Here is a 22,198-nt window from a genome sequence, read left to right on the forward strand (position 1 = left end):
GTATAGTGTGTGAGTATAGTGTAGAGTGTTAGTATAGTGTGTGAGTACAATGTAGTGTGTGTGTGTAGAGTGCTAGTATACTATTAGTATAGTGTGTGGGTATAGTGTAGTGCCAGTGTAGAGTGTGAGTATAGTGTAGTGTGTGTAGAATATTAATATACTGTTAGTGTAGTGTGTGTGTGTGTAGAATATTAGCATACTGTTAGTATAGTGTGTGAGTATAGCGTAGTGCCAGTGTAGTGTGTGAGGATAGTGTAGTGTGTGTGTGGAATATTAGTATACTGTTAGTATAGTATAGTATAGTATAGTATAGTGTAGTGTGTGTGTGTGTGTGTAGAATATGAGTATACTGTTAGTATAGTGTAGTGTGTGTGTAGAATATTAGTATACTGTTAGAATAGTGTGTGAGAATAGTGTAGTGTGTGTGTAGAATATTAGTATACTGTGTGAGTATAGTGTAGTGTGTGTGTGTGTGTGTATAGAGTGTTAGTATACTGTGTGAGTATAGTGTAGTGTGTGTGTAGAGTGTTAGTATACTGTCAGTGTAGTGTGTGTGTAGAGTGTTAGTATAGTGTGTAAGTATAGTGTAGAGTGTTAGTATATTATTAGTATAGTGTGTGTGTATAGTGCAGTGTGTGTGTAGAGTGTTAGTATACTATTAGTATAGTGTGTGAGTATAGTGTAGTGTGTGTGTGTAGAGTATTAGTATACTGTTAGTATACTGTGTGAGTATAGTGTAGTGTGTGTGTGTAGAATATTAGTATACCGTTAGTATAGTGTGTGAGTATAGTGTAGTGTGTGTGTAGATTGTTAGTATACTATTAGTATAGTGTGTGAGCATAGTGTAGTGTGTGTGTGTGTGTGTGTGTGTGTGTGTAGAATATTAGTATACTGTGTGAGTATAGTGTAGTGTGTGTGTAGAGTGTTAGTATACTGTGTGAGTATAGTGTAGTGTGTGTGTGTAGCGTGTTAGTATACTATTAGTATAGTGTGTCGGTATAGTGTAGTGTGTGTAGAGTGTTAGTATACTATTAGTATAGTGTGTGAGTATAGTGTAGTGTGTGTGTAGAGTGTTAGTATAGTGTGTGAGCATAGTGTAGTGTGTGTGTAGAATATTAGTATACTGTTAGTATAGGATCTGAGTATAGTGTAGTGTGTGTGTAGAGTATTAGTATACTGTCAGTATAGTGTAGTGTGTGTGTGTAGAGTGTTAGTATACTATAAGTATAGTGTGTGAGTATAATGTAGTGTGTGTAGAGTGCTAGTATACTATTAGTATAGTGTGTGAGTATAGTGTAGTGTGTGTAGCGTGTTAGTATACTATTAGTATAGTGTGTGTGTATAGTGTATTGTGTGTGTGTGTAGAATATTAATATACTGTTAGTATACTGTGTGAGTATAGTGTAGTGTGTGTGTGTGTGTGGAATATTAGTATACTGTGTGAGTATAGTGTAGTGTGTGTGTGTAGAGTGTTAGTATACTGTGTGAGTATAGTGTAGAGTGTTAGTATACTGTCAGTATAGTGTAGTGTGTGTGTAGAGTGTTAGTATACTGTGTGAGTATAGTGTAGTGTGTGTGGGTGTAGAGTGTTAGTATATTGTGTGAGTATAGTGTAGTGTGTGTGTAGATTGTTAGTATACTATTAGTATAGTGTGTGAGCATAGTGTAGTGTGTGTGTGTGTGTGTGTAGAATATTAGTATACTGTGTGAGTATAGTGTAGTGTGTGTGTAGAGTGTTAGTATACTGTGTGAGTATAGTGTAGTGTGTGTGTAGCGTGTTAGTATACTATTAGTATAGTGTGTCGGTATAGTGTAGTGTGTGTAGAGTGTTAGTATACTATTAGTATAGTGTGTGAGTATAGTGTAGTGTGTGTGTAGAGTGTTAGTATAGTGTGTGAGCATAGTGTAGTGTGTGTGTAGAATATTAGTATACTGTTAGTATAGGATCTGAGTATAGTGTAGTGTGTGTGTAGAATATTAGTATACTGTTAGTATACTGTGTGATTATAGTGTAGTGTGTGTGTAGAGTATTAGTATACTGTCAGTATAGTGTAGTGTGTGTGTGTAGAGTGTTAGTATACTATAAGTATAGTGTGTGAGTATAATGTAGTGTGTGTAGAGTGCTAGTATACTATTAGTATAGTGTGTGAGTATAGTGTAGTGTGTGTAGCGTGTTAGTATACTATTAGTATAGTGTGTGTGTATAGTGTATTGTGTGTGTGTAGAATATTAATATACTGTTAGTATACTGTGTGAGTATAGTGTAGTGTGTGTGTGTGTGTGGAATATTAGTATACTGTGTGAGTATAGTGTAGTGTGTGTAGAGTGTTAGTATACTGTGTGAGTATAGTGTAGAGTGTTAGTATACTGTCAGTATAGTGTGTGAGTATAGTGTAGTGTGTGTGTGTGTGTGTGTGTGTAGAGTGTTAGTATACTGTGTGAGTATAGTGCAGTGTGTGTGGGTGTAGAGTGTTAGTATACTGTGTGAGTATAGTGTAGTGTGTGTGTAGAGTGTTAGTATATTGTGTGAGTATAGTGTAGTGTCAGTGTAGAGTGTGAGTATAGTGTAGTGTGTGTGTGGAGTGTTAGTATACTGTTAGTATGGTGTGTGAGTATAGTGTAGTGTCAGTGTACAGTGTGGGTATAGTGTAGTGTCAGTGTACAGTGTGAGTATAGTGTCAGTGTACAGTGTGAGTATAGTGTAGTGTCAGTGTAGAGTGTTAGTGTATTATTAGTATAGTGTGTGAGTATTTTGTGTCAGTATAGTGTAGTGTGATTGTCGAGTGTTAGTATACTGTTAGTATAGTGTGTGAGTGTAGTGTAGTGTTAGTGTATTATTAGTAGAGTGTGTGAGTATTTTGGGTAAGTATAGTGTAGTGAGAGTGTAGAGTGTTAGTTTACTGTTAGTATAGTGTGTGAGTATAGTGTAGTGTGTGTGTGTAGAATATTAGTATACTGTTAGTAGAGTGTAGTGTGTGTGTAGAGTGTTAGTAGTGTGTGAGTGTAGTGTTTGTGTAGAATATTAGTATACTGTTAGTATAGTGTGTGAGTATAGTGTAGTGTGTGTGTGTGTGTGTGTGTGTGTGGTTAGAATATTTGTATACTGTTAGTAGAGTGTAGTGTGTGTGTGTGTGTGTGTGTGTGGTTAGAATATTTGTATACTGTTAGTAGAGTGTAGTGTGTGTGTGTGTGTGTGTAGAGTGTTAGTATAGTGTAGTGTCAGTGTAGAGTGTTAGTGTATTATTAGTATAGTGTGTGAGTATTTTGTGTTAGTATAGTGTGTGAGTACAATGTAGTGTGTGTGCGTAGAATATTAGTGTAGTGTGTGTGCGTGTAGAATATTAGTATACTGTTAGTATAGTGTGTGAGTATAGTGTAGTGTGTGTAGAATATTAGTATACTGTTAGTGTAGTGTGTGTGCGTGTAGAATATTAGTATACTGTTAGTATAGTGTGTGAGTATAGTGTAGTGTGTGTAGAATATTAGTATACTGTTAGTGTAGTGTGTGTGTGTGTAGAATATTAGTATACTGTTAGTATAGTGTGTGAGTATAGTGTAGTGTGTGTAGAATATTAGTATACTGTTAGTGTAGTGTGTGTGTGTGTAGAATATTAGTATACTGTTAGTATAGTGTGTGAGTATAGTGTAGTGTGTGTAGAATATTAGTATACTGTTAGTGTAGTGTGTGTGTGTGTGTGTGGAATATTAGTATACTGTTAGTATAGTGTGTGAGTATAGTGTAGTGTGTGTAGAATATTAGTATACTGTTAGTGTAGTGTGTGTGTGTGTAGAATATTAGTATACTGTTAGTATAGTGTGTGAGTATAGTGTAGTGTGTGTAGAATATTAGTATACTGTTAGTGTAGTGTGTGTGTGTGTGTGGAATATTAGTATACTGTTACTATAGTGTGTGAGTATAGTGTAGTGTGTGTGTGTAGAATGTTAGTATACTGTGTCAGTATAGTGTAGTGTGTGTGTGTGTGTAGAGTGTTAGTATACTATTAGTATAGTGTAGTGTGTAGGTGTAGTGACGTGCTGTATATCCTTTTTCTTGGTTGCTGGGTGTTTGTTTGTTTTTTTGTTTTTTTCTGTCCACTTTTTTTAAATTGTCAGCTGCAGTTTTTTCTGAATGTGACATCGGTGTTCCCCTTTTTTATTTAGAATTTTTTCTTACATTTCTGTGAGCGTCAATCCTCAATTTAACCGCTTGTCACCTGCCCTCCATCAGATGGCGGCGAGGCGGTGCAGCTCTCGTTCTGGGATGACGTCATATGGCGGCGTCCCACAATGGCCGCTCTCTGGTGCGCAGCAATTACCACGGCAACGTGTCACTGACAGAGGGTGAGGAGAGGAGAGCCGATCAGCGGGACATCGAGGAATGTAATCAGGGCACTGATTATAATAAAGAAAAAAGTGTCACATATAAGTGCCAAACATTGTCCACCAATGTCAGCTATCAGTGCCCACCAGGCGGCAGCAATCAGTGCCCATAACTGCCCACAAGTGCCACCAATCAGTGCCCATTAGCCATGCTAGTCAGTGCTGCCAATCAGTGCCACTTATCAGTGCTGCCCATGAATGCCCCTCACTGCTGTCGATCAATGCCCATCAATGTCCCCCATCAGTGCTGCCCGTCCATGCCACCTGTCTGTGCCCACCAGTGCTGCCTATTAGTGTTCATCTCAGCTCTGAAAGTGCGGGGGGCCTCTGTCACTCATAGAGAGGAGGCGGGGCAGAGGTGGGGCTCCAATCAGATGACAATGGAGGCGGAGCTGTATCGGTGATGTGATGGGCGGTGCAGCCAGTGTGTCACCGCAGGCTTGTAGTACAATAGATGGGAGCGCGCATGTGCGGGTGCCCCTATCAGATCAGTGGTGTGAAGGGGGCACCGGTCACACAACAACACAGGAAGTGGGCAATACTGAGCAGAAATGACGCCATTTAGAAGAGGAAAAGAAGAGAAAGATTACTATTACTGGAATTCTATATTTAAGGATCAGAAAGAGAAAATAAAAGCTGAGAGTTGATGTGACTTTACTCTGATATCATCCATTCCGGACATCTCTTCATATCCGGATCCGTGTATTACCTGAGAGGGGGAGGGGCTCCCACACACCATCTTCTTATCTTCATCTGTATATATAGATACATCCCAGCCTCCTCCTCCATCCCTTCATAGAAGAATAAAATGAGAGTGTTAGAGGAGGAAATGTTGCTGTGATGATGGAAGGGGGGAGGGGCTCATACTGAGCTCTGTAAAAAATGATGGAAAAGTGAGGGGCCCTCACCATGGCAGGGGCCACACACTCATCTCCATCCAACCATTGGGATAGCAGACTGTATGCCGGGTGTGCTGGGCTGTCATGTGTACAGGCTGAGAACACACATCTGATTGGCTCAGTTATACTGACACATTGGATGGACCTCGGGGGATGGGGGGTATTTTTCTGTAAAGGTAAAACCTTGTGGAAGATTGTAGGACCTGACTAAGATTATTATTGGTGGATCTGATTCTCCCCATCCCCCATCTGTAATGATAAAACTTGGGATGAGGAATAAATTCTCCATCATCTGGGAAATCTGTGACTGGCACAGGAAATCTCAATCATCTCTCTCATTATCTGTATAACTACAGAGACCTCCAATGGGCTCTACAGAAATTGTATAGAATGTTTGTCACCCGTCCTTCCATCTTCATTACAGAGCAGCCCGGGTGTCAGAAGACCTCCCAACAAAGTCACACCTCCATCATCTCATCTCCATCATCTCACCCCCATCATCTCATCTCCATCATCTCATCTCCATCATCTCACCTCCATCATCTCACCTCCATCATCTCATCTCCATCATCTCATCACCATCATCTCACCCCCATCATCTCACCTCCATCATCTCACCTCCATCATCTCACCCCCCATCATCTCATCCCCGTCATCTCATCTCCATCACCTCATCTCCATCACCTCATCTCCATCACCTCATCTCCATCAACTCATCTCCATCATCTCACCCCCATCACCTCCCCCCATCATCTCACCTCCATCATCTCATCTCCATCATCTCATCCCCACCGTCTCACCCCCATCGTCTCATCTCCATCGTCTCATCTCATCCCCATCATCTCACCCCCATCATCTCATCTCCATCATCTCACCCCCATCATCTCATCCCCCATCATCTTATCCCCCATCATCTCATCCCCCATCATCTCATCTCCATCATCTCATCCCCACCATCTCACCCCCATCATCTCATCTCCATCATCTCATCCCCACCATCTCACCCCCATCATCTCACCCCCATCATCTCACCTCCATCATCTCATCCCCACCATCTCACCCCCATCACCTCACCTCCATCATCTCATCTCCGTCATCTCACCCCCGTCATCTCACCCCCGTCATCTCACCCCCATCATCTCACCCCCGTCATCTCACCTCCATCCAATGTTGTCTACATTTTACTATTCACATTCTAAGACTTAGTATGTGTGCTACCTCCAATATAACAGATCTTACCCTCTATCCACAGAGAAGCCGGCATTCCGGAGGACCTCACAACGTCGTCTCACTTCTGACTCCGACATCTTCTCATCATCCTTCAATGTTATATGCAGATCGGTCAGAGTTCGGTTTGTGGAGATAACGGAGCAAAGATCATCACAGCTCCATAATGTCCCATTAGATTTATAGACACTGGAGGGAGAAGCAGGAAAGAGGTGAAATGTTCTTCCAGGGAGGGGCAGAAGTAGACACATCCAATGAATAATCAGTGGGCGGGGGCTTAGAGAATGAAATGTTGGGACATTTGGATGGAATATTGGTTGGACCTCCCCTGTGAAATGGAGGTAAGTTGTCACCCACCTGAAAAGTCTTAGTGTGGAGTTGCACTGTTGCGGGTACATTGTAGTGACGTGGTAACGCACACATTGGAGGTGTGAATGGCTCCATATAGATTCCCTTTCACACTAAACTGCGGCACATCGATGGGAACCGACCACATAGGAAATAATGGGATTTCTACTTCACATGCGTCTCTGTGCAGCAAAATCCATGAGGATCGCTAAACACACTGACAAGCGATGATAATATGTCAGCAGATCAACCAATCATTGGACAGTCAGCCCTCGGGTGCAGCCGGGTGATGTCATTTTCTGCCTGGACCTGAAACAGGAAGTGGCGCTGGTGAGAGATATTATCTACTGCCCAATTGGTTGCTGGATATGCTGACATATTATTGGTTGTCAGTGCATTTATTGTAAATAAAGAGACAATTGTTTTGAAGGACGCACTTCACTATTGGTGGCATTTTTATTTTATTTGGAGTTCTATATCCAGCCAATCAGGAGGGACCAGATCCCTATAAGGGACCCCACACTTGTGACAGCTGATCTTGTGGGAAGTCCCCCGGGCCCATTGAGCCCCCCAGAGGGGGACAAGCACATGACACCTATATTGTATATGGGGCCAATACCTGAGGGGGCATTTCATCAGCACGGAGGTGGAGGACTCTGAACACACTTCATGTTGTAGTGACACACTGGAGGGGGCGCCATCATTGAGGAAGATTGATCACAGATATATGGACTTTCCTCTTATATATCCCAATAGATACATTCATTTTACAGCACTGGAGTTGTGGCATCAATTACTTGTAACTAGTTATTGTTTTATTACATTCATCATTTCCATTAGCAATGTATTAGTTTGTAATATGTATTCACAGCACTGGGGTTGTAGTATTACCAGACAATCACAGCACTGGGGTTGTGGTATCACCAGCCAATCGCAGCACTGGGGTTGTGGTATCACCAGCCAATCACAGCACTGGGGTTGTGGTATTACCAGCCAATCACAGCACTGGGGTTGTGGTATCACCAGCCAATCAGAGCACTGGGGTTGTGGTATCACCAGCCAATCACAGCACTGGGGTTGTGGTATCACCAGACAATCACCGCACTGGGGTTGTGGTATCACCAGCCAATCACCGCACTGGGGTTGTGGTATCACCAGACAATCACAGCACTGGGGTTGTGGTATCACCAGACAATCACCGCACTGGGGTTGTGGTATCACCAGCCAATCACCGCACTGGGGTTGTGGTATCACCAGCCAATCACAGCACTGGGGTTGTGGTATCACCAGCCAATCACAGCACTGGGGTTGTGGTATCACCAGCCAATCACAGCACTGGTACTTTGGTATCTCTTAGGCCCCTTTCCCACGGGATGGATCAGTAATGATCCGCTCGCTCAGTAGGGATCGCTCTGTTGTCCCCGCTGAGCCGGCGGTGGACAGGGCGGTCACACTGTGCAGGGACTGCCCTGTCAGCTCTCCGCTCTCCTCTATGGGGATTGGATGAGGACGGACCGTCTGTGTTCATCAGATCCGCTCTGCAGATGGATAGAAAAATAGGATTTTCCTCCGTCTGCAGAATCGGACAATTGCGGAGGCGGACAATAGCGGGTGTCTGCGGATGAACATCCCCCATAGGGATGCATGTATGTCCGTATCTCACCCACAAACGGATGGATGAAATACGGACATACGGCCCACATGTGTGAAGGGCCCTTAGGGTGAAGGACATTACAAGGTGTCATGCTCTGATTCTGGTGATATCTGGACACAGATCTCTATACATTCCATGTTGTTGGTAACATACAAATGTTTTCACCCCTCAGATCTTCTCTATAGGTGAATGATGTGTATGGGGCGGATCTGCTTTGCTGGGAGGGTGTCAGGAGACGTCCTCCCTTTACAAGCTGGCCACACCTCCCGCAGGGAGCGCGCGGCATGCACTGTGATCACCCAAATCAATGAGACTTGGGTGATCACAGATTGGAGTAAGGGGTCGATTCCGGCCCCTTACCATGTGATCAGCTGTCAGCCAATCACAGCTGATCATGTGATGTAAATAGAGGACCGGTAATCATTTATTTTCTTCTCACGCAGCATAAGGGAAAAAAAACGATCCCCGACTTCTGTTGAAGGGACATCATTCCGAGCAGAGAGAGGCAAAGCCTAGCAGTGCTGATCAGTGGCCATCACTAGCACCCATCAGTGTCCACCAGTGCCGCAATATCAGTGTAGCCTCATCAGGCAATTTGATGGGGCAGATTTGATGGTGGAACGTGTTATGGGGAAAATAGGAAGGGGCAATTTTGATGGTGGCAGTATCATGGGGGCAATATGATGGAGCAATGTTGATGGTGGCAGTATAATGGGGCAATAGAATGGGGCAGTTTTTATGGGGTCCTTTTGATGGGGGCAATAGGATTGGACAATTTTGATGGTGGCAGTATGATTGGCCAGTTTTTGTGGGGCAATTTTGATGGTGGCAGTATATTGGGGCAATTTTTATTGAGTCAATTTTATGGGGAAATGTGATGGGGCAAAAGGATGGGGCAATTTTGATGCGAGCAGTACAATGGGGCAATTTAGATGGAGCAATTTTGACAGGGCAGTTTTGATGGTGGCAGTATAATGGGGCAGTTTTAATGGTGGCAATAGGAGGGGGCAGTTTTGATGGGGCAATATGATGGGACAATTTTGATAGGGGCAATTTTATGGAGCAATAGGGTGAGGCAGTTTTGATGGGGCAATTTTGGTGGTGGCAGTATAATGGGGCAATTTTGATGGGGCAATATGGAGCAATTTTGATGGGTGCAATAGGGTTGTGCAATTTTTATGGGGGCAATTTGATGGGACAGTTTTGATGGGGGTAGTATAATGGGGCAATAGGGTGGGGCAATTTTGGTGGGGGCAGTTTTGACTGGGCAATAGGATGGGTCAATTTTGATGGTGGCAGTATGATGGGACAGTTTTGATGGGGCAATTTTGATGGTGGCAGTATGATGAGGCAATTTTGATGGTGGCAAAATGATGAGGTAGTTTTGATGGGGCAATATGATGGGGCAATTTGATGGTGGCAGTATAATGGGGCAATTTCATGGGGAAATTTGATGGGGCAATTTTGATGGGACAATTTTTATGGTGGCAGTATTATGGGGCAATTGTGATTGGGGCAACAGGATGGGGCAGTTTTGATGGATGGTGGCAGTATGATGGGGAAATTTTGATGGGGCAGTATAATGGGGAAATTTTGATGGGGCAATAGGATGAGGAAGTTTTGATTGTGGCAATTTTGATGGTGGCAGTATGATGGGGCAATTTTGATGGGGGCAATACGATGGGGCAGTTTTGATTGTGGCTGTATGATGGGGCAATATTATGGGGCAAGTTTGATGGTGGCAGTATGATGAGGGTAATTTTGATGGGGCAATAGGATGAGGACATTTTGATGGGGCAATTTTGATGGGGGCAGGTTTGATGGGGCAATTTTGATGGTGGGAGCATTATGGGGCAATTTTAAAGGGGCAATAGGATGGGGCAGTTTTCATGGGGTAATATTGTGAGGCAATTTGGATGGGGGCAATATAATGGGGCAATTTTGATGGGGCAGTTTTGATGAGGAAATTTTGATGGTGCCAGTATAAAGGGGCAATTTTAATAGGGGCAATATGATGGGGCATTTTTGGTGGGGGCAATACGATAGGGCATTTTTGATTGGGGTAATATGATGGGGCAATTTTTATGGGGTAATAGGATGGGGCAATTTTGATGGTGGCAGTATCATGGGGTAGCATCTGGAAAAGGTAATAACTTTTTAAACAATGCTAATTGTAAATGATATCCCTCTTTCTGTGTAGATGTTATATATACACACACATCTGCACATAAACAAGGGATATAATTTACAATTATCATCTTTTATAAAGTAATTTCCTTTTGCAGGAGATTTTTGTATTTCAAGATTTATAATCCTTGTAAATGTAGATAAACTTCCTGCTTCCTGGAGGGGGAGGGGAGGTTTCCATAGATAAGGGGCGGGAACTTCCTCTGACATTGCGGTTGCTATGGAAACCCGACCTACAACCTATTACATGGCTCGTGCTGCTCTGAGCATGTGCGAGATCTGGAGGTGCATGCTGGGTAACCATGGAATACAGGAAGAGATACAGTCTGGCTTCAGATGCCCACACATGAGATGGTGGCGGCCTGCTGGGACTTACAGAAGTAAGAAATCAATGCTGCAAAAATAGAAATCGGCCCTTGGATTACAGCGTAACCTTTACTAGAATACATGAATCATGAGGATTATAGGGGGAGATTTATCTACAAAGTCACATTTCTCCGGACCACCACTTTATATATACAAGTGCCATAAAAGCCCCCCTTAGGGGTATTTATTTTGCTTCTAACAAGTCACTACTGAGAGGAAATCCTCACCGACTCCATTTCTACAATTACCGGGATAAAGTTGTTAGTTTTCTGTATAAAGTGTATTAATAGCAATTCATTATTGTGCAGCACATTGTTCCAGCACTGAGGTTGTGGTAGTAGCAGACATATATTCTATGTAGTATTTGCTTTGTATTATCATTTTTGTTGTGTAATTATTATTTGGGAGTATCAGGATCAGGTGGTTAGGTGGTTTGTTACATAGTTACACATCCGTATAGTAACACTGGGGTTGTGGTAACACTTACCTCTGTCTGCAGGTAGGTTGTCTGTCTGTGTAATATAGAGCAGAGCTACACTAGTTTGTTATTTAGTGTATAAAATATGTAGAAAGATAAAGAATGAGAGAAAATACAACAAAGACAAAAGGACAGACACAGTCTGGCTGTGAGAATAAAAGAGAAATAAACTTTTTCTGAGGATTATCCTGTGACAGGAACATGTCAGGAACATCCGCTATTCATCGGTTAGACCGGCACCATGGGAATCACCCCGTCCATATCTCAGGATCCTAAATTTATGGATGTGGGTGGAGTTTAGCCATCAGCCAATCAACCCTGGGGGGTGTTCCCTGCCCAGCCCACAAGCCGGGCCTGTGTTCTGAAGGAACCAGAGCTAAATGGACCTTGAATGGTTCTGATGGATGAGGATTGGATTTCCAACACCGGCATGTCAGTCTGATCCCAACAAGACCAATCAGTGCTTGTCTGGTGTGATCAGACCCCATAGAACCATTCTGGGGGTTCTCCTGGATTCTATCCTCACTACACATACAATGTTATATGTACATGTACCCCAACATGTCTACAATCAGGGGCAATTATTTCCATCTCTCTGCAACTAATATTTTATTTTGTATGAGAGATAAAATAGATTCCTCTGATCTCTGATATAAATCAATGTCTGGCAGACAGTTCGGGGTCTTCTCCCTGTATCGGCCTCGTCCCCTGCTGGGCTTGTAGATGAAATGACTAGGACTTCTCTTTGAGGCTCAGTGAGGTGACAATTTTATATCTACAAGGATGGGGGGATTTTATTGTCATCTAGGGGTCACTTCTGGTCTAGAGACTCGCTCTGTCCTTCCAGATTCTAATTGAGGACCATCTGTCTATGATTGGTCACTGAATGAAGAGAATACGGAGTCCTGTGCGTCTTCTGGTCTGTTTCAGGTCCGAATTCAGCCCAAAATTCAGCCAGAAATCAGACCTGAAATGGTGAATGGAGACGCACCGGACCCCCTGCTGTGACCCGCTGTGACCTCCAGTGTGACCCCAGCCAAAGTCTGATCTCTGATAGTCAGTGGAGGGGGAGGGGATGAAAGCCAATAACAGCGAGTGACCTGAAGGACTATGATGGGAAGTCCCAGTGTAACCGGCCAATCATAAGTCTGTCTTTGTATAACTTTCATCTAGGTGACATGTCTGGATCCCTCACATAGAAGATTTATACCAGAATCCTGCAGAATATTATATCATTTATAGGATAATTCTCACCTCAGACTCTGCAGAGTACAGCCAGGATCTCTGAGTCCCTCACATAGAAGTTTTATTCCAGATTCTTCCAGATTATTATCTGATAATTCCAGTGTGGTGAGTAGGGATGAGCTTCGTGTTCGAGTCGAACGCATGTTCGACTCGAACATTGGTCGTTCGTGCGTTCGCCGAATTCCGAACGTTTGGGCCGTTCGCGGCAAAATTCGTGTGGCCCACAATGCACTGCGATGGCGCAATGCATTGCTGTCTCACGATTGGCCAAGCATGCACTGTGACCCCGCATGCTTGGCCAATCGCAGCGCCAGTAGCGGGAAGAGCAATGGTTGGCCACAGGCATCCTGCCTGTGGCCAATCATAGCTCAGACTGTGTAGTGCACGCCCCACACTATATAAAGCTGCCTTTCAGGCGGCCTCGTGTAGTGTTTGTTAGCATCTGAAGCAGTGGGTGTTCTGTGTACCTTCAACACAGTTACACACCAATCGTTTTTGGCTGATTTACTATTTTGCTCTTGTGTAGTGGTTACTGTCTGTGCCCTGACCGCAGTATACACCACTATATTCACCTCACCTATATAGCTAGTGATCTAGCTTTAATAATAGAGCTTGCAGTCAGTAGTGTTAGTGCGTGCTGTCTGCGTGCTCTGTACCCAGTACATACCACTATATACACCTACATAGCTGTTCTCTATTTGAGCCCGATTGGCATTTGCTGGAGTTATTGGAAGTTGTCTGTGCCTCCAGCACAGCACAGTATACATCTGTATATACCCCTTTAACTCTGCTGTTTTCTTGTTATTGTCTGCGTGCCCTGACCGCAGTATACACCGTGATATTCACCTCACCTATATAGCTAGTGGTCCATCTTTAACAATAGAGCTTGCAGTCAGCAGTGTCACTCAGGAGATAGTGCGTGCTGTGTGCCTGCTCTGTACCCAGTACATACCGCTATTATCCACCTACATAGCTGTTCTGTATTTGGGCCCGATTGGCATTTGCTGGAGTTATTGGAAGTTGTCTGTGCCTCCAGCACAGCACAGTATACATCTGTATATACCCCTTTAACTCTGCTGTTTTCTTGTTATTGTCTGCGTGCCCTGACCGCAGTATACACCGTGATATTCACCTCACCTATATAGCTAGTGGTCCATCTTTAACAATAGAGCTTGCAGTCAGCAGTGTCACTCAGGAGATAGTGCGTGCTGTGTGCCTGCTCTGTACCCAGTACATACCGCTATTATCCACCTACATAGCTGTTCTGTATTTGGGCCCGATTGGCATTTGCTGGAGTTATTGGAAGTTGTCTGTGCCTCCAGCACAGCACAGTATACATCTGTATATACCCCTTTAACTCTGCTGTTTTCTTGTTATTGTCTGCGTGCCCTGACCGCAGTATACACCGTGATATTCACCTCACCTATATAGCTAGTGGTCCATCTTTAACAATAGAGCTTGCAGTCAGCAGTGTCACTCAGGAGATAGTGCGTGCTGTGTGCCTGCTCTGTACCCAGTACATACCGCTATTATCCACCTACATAGCTGTTCTGTATTTGGGCCCGATTGGCATTTGCTGGAGTTATTGGAAGTTGTCTGTGCCTCCAGCACAGCACAGTATACATCTGTATATACCCCTTTAACTCTGCTGTTTTCTTGTTATTGTCTGCGTGCCCTGACCGCAGTATACACCGTGATATTCACCTCACCTATATAGCTAGTGGTCCATCTTTAACAATAGAGCTTGCAGTCAGCAGTGTCACTCAGGAGATAGTGCGTGCTGTGTGCCTGCTCTGTACCCAGTTCATACCGCTATTATCCACCTACATAGCTGTTCTGTATTTGGGCCCGATTGGCATTTGCTGGAGTTATTGGAAGTTGTCTGTGCCTCCAGCACAGCACAGTATACATCTGTATATACCCCTTTAACTCTGCTGTTTTCTTGTTATTGTCTGCGTGCCCTGACCGCAGTATACACCGTGATATTCACCTCACCTATATAGCTAGTGGTCCATCTTTAACAATAGAGCTTGCAGTCAGCAGTGTCACTCAGGAGATAGTGCGTGCTGTGTGCCTGCTCTGTACCCAGTACATACCGCTATTATCCACCTACATAGCTGTTCTGTATTTGGGCCCGATTGGCATTTGCTGGAGTTATTGGAAGTTGTCTGTGCCTCCAGCACAGCACAGTATACATCTGTATATACCCCTTTAACTCTGCTGTTTTCTTGTTATTGTCTGCGTGCCCTGACCGCAGTATACACCGTGATATTCACCTCACCTATATAGCTAGTGGTCCATCTTTAACAATAGAGCTTGCAGTCAGCAGTGTCACTCAGGAGATAGTGCGTGCTGTGTGCCTGCTCTGTACCCAGTACATACCGCTATTATCCACCTACATAGCTGTTCTGTATTTGGGCCCGATTGGCATTTGCTGGAGTTATTGGAAGTTGTCTGTGCCTCCAGCACAGCACAGTATACATCTGTATATACCCCTTTAACTCTGCTGTTTTCTTGTTATTGTCTGCGTGCCCTGACCGCAGTATACACCGTGATATTCACCTCACCTATATAGCTAGTGGTCCATCTTTAACAATAGAGCTTGCAGTCAGCAGTGTCACTCAGGAGATAGTGCGTGCTGTGTGCCTGCTCTGTACCCAGTTCATACCGCTATTATCCACCTACATAGCTGTTCTGTATTTGGGCCCGATTGGCATTTGCTGGAGTTATTGGAAGTTGTCTGTGCCTCCAGCACAGCACAGTATACATCTGTATATACCCCTTTAACTCTGCTGTTTTCTTGTTATTGTCTGCGTGCCCTGACCGCAGTATACACCGTGATATTCACCTCACCTATATAGCTAGTGGTCCATCTTTAACAATAGAGCTTGCAGTCAGCAGTGTCACTCAGGAGATAGTGCGTGCTGTGTGCCTGCTCTGTACCCAGTACATACCGCTATTATCCACCTACATAGCTGTTCTGTATTTGGGCCCGATTGGCATTTGCTGGAGTTATTGGAAGTTGTCTGTGCCTCCAGCACAGCACAGTATACATCTGTATATACCCCTTTAACTCTGCTGTTTTCTTGTTATTGTCTGCGTGCCCTGACCGCAGTATACACCGTGATATTCACCTCACCTATATAGCTAGTGGTCCATCTTTAACAATAGAGCTTGCAGTCAGCAGTGTCACTCAGGAGATAGTGCGTGCTGTGTGCCTGCTCTGTACCCAGTACATACCGCTATTATCCACCTACATAGCTGTTCTGTATTTGGGCCCGATTGGCATTTGCTGGAGTTATTGGAAGTTGTCTGTGCCTCCAGCACAGCACAGTATACATCTGTATATACCCCTTTAACTCTGCTGTTTTCTTGTTATTGTCTGCGTGCCCTGACCGCAGTATACACCGTGATATTCACCTCACCTATATAGCTAGTGGTCCATCTTTAACAATAGAGCTTGCAGTCAGCAGTGTCACTCAGGAGATAGTGCGTGCTGTGTGCCTGCTCTGTACCCAGTTCATACCGCTATTATCCACCTACATAGCTGTTCTGTATTTGGGCCCGATTGGCATTTGCTGGAGTTATTGGAAGTTGTCTGTGCCTCCAGCACAGCACAGTATACATCTGTATATACCCCTTTAACTCTGCTGTTCTATAAAAAAGGCATCTGCAGGAGTTAGTGGGTGTTGTGTGCCTCCAGCACAATATAAACTACCCAACTACTGTTTTACCCAACTCCCTTCAGGCCATTACCATGTCTGGAAGGCCAGCAAGGAGAGGCAGACAGGCGCGAGCCGATAAAAGAGGGCAAGCAGGCTCTGTGTCTAGAGACAACAGTGCTGGTCGGGGACGCGGTGCATTGTCATCAGCACGTGGCCATGGGACATGCTTGTCCTTCTTTTCTGCAGCTGGACATGTTGAACCGCAACATGCCAACGACTTGGTAGAGTGGATGACCAAGCCCTCTTCATCCTCCTCATCCTCTCTCACCCAGTCTCAGGGTAGTAGAAAAGCAGCTGCCAACACATCGTCGTCCCTCCTCTCAATGTCATCATCAGTGACTCCTTCCCTAGACCCACCACGTCCTCCTGAGGAGTCTCCTGAACTCTTTGAGCACAGTGTTGGGTACATGCTCCAGGAGGATGCCCAGTGTTTGGTGGGCTCTGATGATGACACTCAGCTAGAGGAAGGCAGTAGCGTGAGCACAGAGAGAGGGGATGCTCAAGAAGGACAGCAATCTGGCAGTAATGTTCCACAAGCTGCAGCATACTGCCAGGTTTGCTACAGCGATGAAGAGGGAGGGGATGATGAGGGCACTGACTCCACGTGGGTGCCTGGAAGGAGGGAGGAGGAAGAGGAGGAGGAGGAGGCACATGTCCAACGAGGCAGGATGCCCTCCGGGGGCCAGCTTAGGGGCAGCACACCGACTGAATCACACCGCAGAGCTCCGCCTGCGCAGAGCGCTTCCTCTGCGCAGAGCGCTTCCTCTGCGCGTTATTCTAAAAGTTTTTTGGTGTGGGCCTTTTTTGAGACGAGTGCATCAGATCGCACCGCTGCTATTTGCAACATATGTCTCAAGCGTATCTCACGTGGCCAAAACATCAGCCGCTTGGGCACCACATGCTTGACCAGACATATGTTGACCTGCCATGCAGCTCGTTGGCAAGCATACCTCAAAGACCCACACCAAAGAACAAAGCGGACCTCTTCTTGCTCCTCATCAGCTGGCATCTCCAACCCCACTAGACCTTCAGTCCTCTCTGAAACCTGCTCTGAGAGGAATGAAGGTGTAGAATTAGGTGTGTCACAGCCAAGTGCTTCCGGGAACTCTGCTAGTGGTACATCCACGTCCGATTATAGCAGACAAATGTCCCTGCCCCAGCTGCTGGACCGGCGGAAGAAATTTACTCCCAGCCATCCACATGCCCAGCGGTTGAATGCTAGCTTGGCTAAATTGCTAGCACTTCAACTGCTGCCTTTTCAGTTGGTAGATTCGGCCCCCTTCCGTGAGTTTGTACAATGTGCGGTTCCTCAGTGGCAGGTCCCCAAACGCCACTTTTTCTCACGGAAGGCAATTCCGGCTCTCTACCGGCATGTGGAAGGCAATGTCCTTGCCTCGCTGGACAGGGCGGTCAGCGGTAAGGTGCATATTACCGCTGACTCATGGTCCAGCAGGCATGGACAGGGACGTTACCTGTCTTTCACGGCCCATTGGGTCACTCTTCTGGCTGCTGGGAAGGATGCAGGACAAGGTGCAGTAGTATTGGAGGTTGTTCCGCCACCACGCCTCCAAAATGCTACTATTGGTTGTGACACACCTCTCTCCTCCACCCCCTCCTCTTCTTCTTCCTCCACAGCCTCTTCCAGTGCTCTGTCCTCAGAACCAGCGGTGCTCCGTAGGCGTTGCAGGGGCTACGCAAGTACGCAGGCAAAACGATGCCATGCCGTGCTTGCGCTGGTTTGTTTGGGGGACAGGAGCCACACTGGGGCGGATGTTTTATCAGCTCTGCAGGGGCAGGCCGAGAGGTGGTTGACGCCACGCCAGCTTAAGCCAGGAATGGTGGTTTGCGACAATGGCACCAACCTCCTCTCCGCCCTCCGACAGGGACAACTGACCCATGTGCCCTGTGTAGCTCACGTCCTTAACCTGGTGGTGCAGCGGTTCTTGGGCAGGTACCCTGGCTTACAGGATGTCCTGAAACAGGCCAGGAGAGTCTGTGTGCATTTCCGCCGATCATTTAATGCCTGTGCTCGGCTGGCTGAGCTCCAAAAGGAGTTGAACCTGCCCAAGAACCGCCTTATATGTGACATGCCCACCAGATGGAACTCAACATTGGCCATGCTGCAGCGGCTGCACACGCAGCAGAGGGCCATCAATGAGTACCTGTGCGACTACGGCACCAGGACAGGGTCAGGAGAGCTTGGTTTTTTCTCACCACGCCAGTGGGGCATGATCAGGGATGCATGCACTGTCCTGTCACCGTTTGAGGAGGCCACAAGGATGGTGAGCAGTGACAGTGCATGCATCAGTGACACTATACCTCTTGTCCACCTCTTGGAGCATACGCTGCGTGGAATAATGGACAGGGCACTTGAGGCAGAACAGAGGCAGGAAGAGGAGGACTTCCTTGCCTCTCAAGGCCCCCTTTATCCAGACAGTGTTCCTGCTGTGCCACCCATCACACAGGAAGAGGGTGAGGAGGAGGAAGAGGAGGAGGAGGATGATTGTGTCAGCATGGAGGTGGAGGCTGGCACTCAGCATCAGCAGCAGCAGTCTTATAGGGATGATTTACAGTCCCAAGAAACACGTGGACTTGTACGTGGCTGGGAGGAGGTAGCTGCGGATCATGTTGTCCTTAGTGACCCAGAGGACTCCGGACCGAATGCCTCAGCTAACCTACGCTGCATGGCCTCCCTGGTCCTGCAAAGCCTGCGGAAGGATCCTCGTATTCTTCGGATCAAGGAGAGGGACCATTACTGGCTGGCCACTCTCCTTGATCCACGGTACAAGGGTAAGGTTGCCGACCTTATCTTGCCATCGCAGAGGGAGCAGAGGATGAGACATCTCCGGGAGGCCTTGCAGAAAGCTCTGTGCAACGCGTTCCCAGAGACTGGGAGATCACAAACTCCTGGTCCTGGACAACGTGTTGCTGAGGCATCAGTCAGAAGGAGCGGTGGAGAAGGTGGCCGTCTGACTGATGCGTTCAGACAATTTTTTAGTCCGCAGCCCCAAGGTATGATTGGTTCCAGCACCCATCGCCAGCGTCTAATTTACATGGTGCAGGAATACCTAGGGGCAAGGTCAGACTTGGACACCTTTCCCACTGAAAATCCTCTGGCTTACTGGGTCTTGAGGATGGATCACTGGCCAGAGCTTGCACAGTATGCAATTGAGCTACTGGCCTGTCCTGCATCCAGCGTTCTTTCGGAACGCACCTTCAGTGCTGCTGGTGGCTTCGTTACCGATCACAGGGTGCGCCTGTCCACCGAATCAGTTGATCGACTGACCTTCATCAAGATGAATCAGTCTTGGATCACCCACAGCTACCAAGCACCTGAAGCTGATGTAACCGAATAATTTTTTTTGAAATACCACATCCCTTCAAGACTGCCTATGCTGATGCTGAGTGACTGTCCTGTTATGTTGATTGTCTATCCTCTTCCTCCTCCGCTGATATGTTGGAAGAACATTTTTGGTTCTGGGTGATGCCAGCAGCCCAATTTTTCTGCCCCTGTTTAACAGGGGCGTTTAAGTACAATTTTTGATGCAATGCTTTGCAGCAGGGCTAATTCCTGCAATAAAACTAGAGTGTATGGCAGAGGTTGCAGTGTGATGGCACCAGTGCCTGAGGCCCAATTTTTCTGCCCCTGTTTAACAGGGGCGTTTAAGTACAATTTTTGATGCAATGCTTTGCAGCAGGGCTAATTCCTGCAATAAAACTAGAGTGTATGGCAGAGGTTGCAGTGTGATGGCACCAGTGCCTGAGGCCCAATTTTTCTGCCCCTGTTTAACAGGGGCGTTTAAGTACAATTTTTGATGCAATGCTTTGCAGCAGGGCTAATTCCTGCAATAAAACTAGAGTGTATGGCAGAGGTTGCAGTGTGATGGCACCAGTGCCTAAGGCCCAATTTTTCTGCCCCTGTTTAACAGGGGCGTTTAAGTACAATTTTTGATGCAATGCTTTGCAGCAGGGCTAATTCCTGCAATAAAACTAGAGTGTATGGCAGAGGTTGCAGTGTGATGGCACCAGTGCCTAAGGCCCAATTTTTCTGCCCCTGTTCAACAGGGGCGTTTAAGTACAATTTTTGATGCAATGCTTTGCAGCAGGGCTAATTCCTGCAATAAAACTAGAGTGTATGGCAGAGGTTGCAGTGTGATGGCACCAGTGCCTAAGGCCCAATTTTTCTGCCCCTGTTTAACAGGGGCGTTTAAGTACAATTTTTGATGCAATGCTTTGCAGCAGGGCTAATTCCTGCAAAAAAACTAGAGTGTATGGCAGAGGTTGCAGTGTGATGGCACCAGTGCCTAAGGCCCAATTTTTCTGCCCCTGTTTAACAGGGACATGTAATTACAATTCTTGATATAATATTTCACAGGAGGGCCCCTTCCTGTGCCCACCCAGAGTAACTGTGAGGACTTATAGTGTTGTGGCACCAGCACCACAACCACCAAAGGTCAATTTTTCTACCACTGATCAACAATGGCATGTAATTACAATTCTTGATATAATCGTTCACAGCAGGGCGCTCCAGCGGCCACCAAGAGTCACTTTGAAGGCTTACAATGTTGTTGCAAAACCAACACCTTGTTCCGCCATTTCTGCAGAGCATATAGGGCAGGCCCCTACTTTCAAACATCCAATTTACAAACATCTCCTACTTGCAAACGGAAGGAGACAACAGCAAGTGAGATGAAAAAAGATGGACGACAAAACAAATTATACAGGGGTGATAATCCTTCCCTATGTTTTCCAAAAAGCTTAAAAATAGTTTTTTTGACTGAAGCTACACTTTAAAAATGTACCAGTTGAAAATTACAAACAGATTCAACTTAACACAACAAACCTACACAGTCCCTGTCTTGTTTGCACCGCCTGTATACTGCTGTTCTGAGTATATAGGGCCTGGGGGCCCCACGCATTTCCTTTTTTTAATATGGGTACGGGGTTCCCCTTAATATGCGTACAAGACCCAAATAGGCTGGTAATGGGCAGGGAGGGCTACCCATGCCATTTTTCTGAATGATTTTCAACCATATTGCAGGAACCAGATATAACATTAAAACCGCAAGCAGTTTTAAATGGTGTTATTTCCGTTTAATGTCATTTTGTGCAGGGACTTTTCTAAACACGGGAAACACGTGGCACTTCACAGGCATACTATAGACACCCCCCAGGCACCATATTTAAAGGAATATTTCACTTTTTTTTTTCACTTTAATCGTCATTAAAATCAGTGCTCCCGCCAAAACGGTAGTTTTTAAAACTTTTTTTTGCAGTGACCCATGTCCCCTGAGGCAGGAGGCAGATCGCCAAACCCTTTTTAGCACACTATCTTGCATATTAGCCGTTAAAATTAGCACTTTCCAATTCGAACGTTCGAGTCCCATAGACTTCAATGGGGTTCTAACGTTCGTGCCGAACGCGGGGGTCGTTCGCAAGTTCTGGTGCGAACCGAACCGGGGGGTGTTCGGCTCATCCCTAGTGGTGAGGGATCGATTATTGATAAGAATGGATCGGAGATCATCACAGCCGGAGGAAGTCACACCACATCCATGCAACCTGCAGAGACAAATCCAGACACATGATATTATATTATAAGATGAATATGAGGAATTATTCCCATTTAGTGAAAAGTAACATAACATCACTAGAGCGGAATATCAAGATATACAGAATGTTATACAGAGGA

General features: G+C 45.6%; 1 protein-coding gene across 5 annotated transcripts in view; it reads right to left on the bottom strand.

The window, feature by feature from the left end:
• LOC143963515 (NACHT, LRR and PYD domains-containing protein 3-like) overlaps positions 1-22,198 on the bottom strand; it is a 182,835-nt gene that overhangs the window by 52,287 nt on the left and 108,350 nt on the right. For 3 of the 5 annotated variants that reach the window (XM_077473167.1, XM_077473168.1, XM_077473169.1), the window contains exon 8: positions 6,519-6,695. In XM_077473167.1, coding sequence (XP_077329293.1) covers positions 6,519-6,695 — 177 coding nt within the window. Of the gene's footprint in view, positions 1-5,089; positions 5,172-6,518; positions 6,696-7,370; positions 7,392-8,673; positions 8,683-12,793; positions 12,873-21,961; positions 22,069-22,198 lie in introns of all 5 variants that reach the window. The other 2 variants (XM_077473171.1, XM_077473170.1) reach the window with 2 other exon arrangements.

This window comes from Lithobates pipiens, unplaced genomic scaffold (assembly GCF_037356315.1).
Source record: "Lithobates pipiens isolate NorthernLeopardFrog02 unplaced genomic scaffold, aLitPip1_a1.2 Scaffold_8, whole genome shotgun sequence".
Taxonomy (NCBI): domain Eukaryota; kingdom Metazoa; phylum Chordata; class Amphibia; order Anura; family Ranidae; genus Lithobates; species Lithobates pipiens.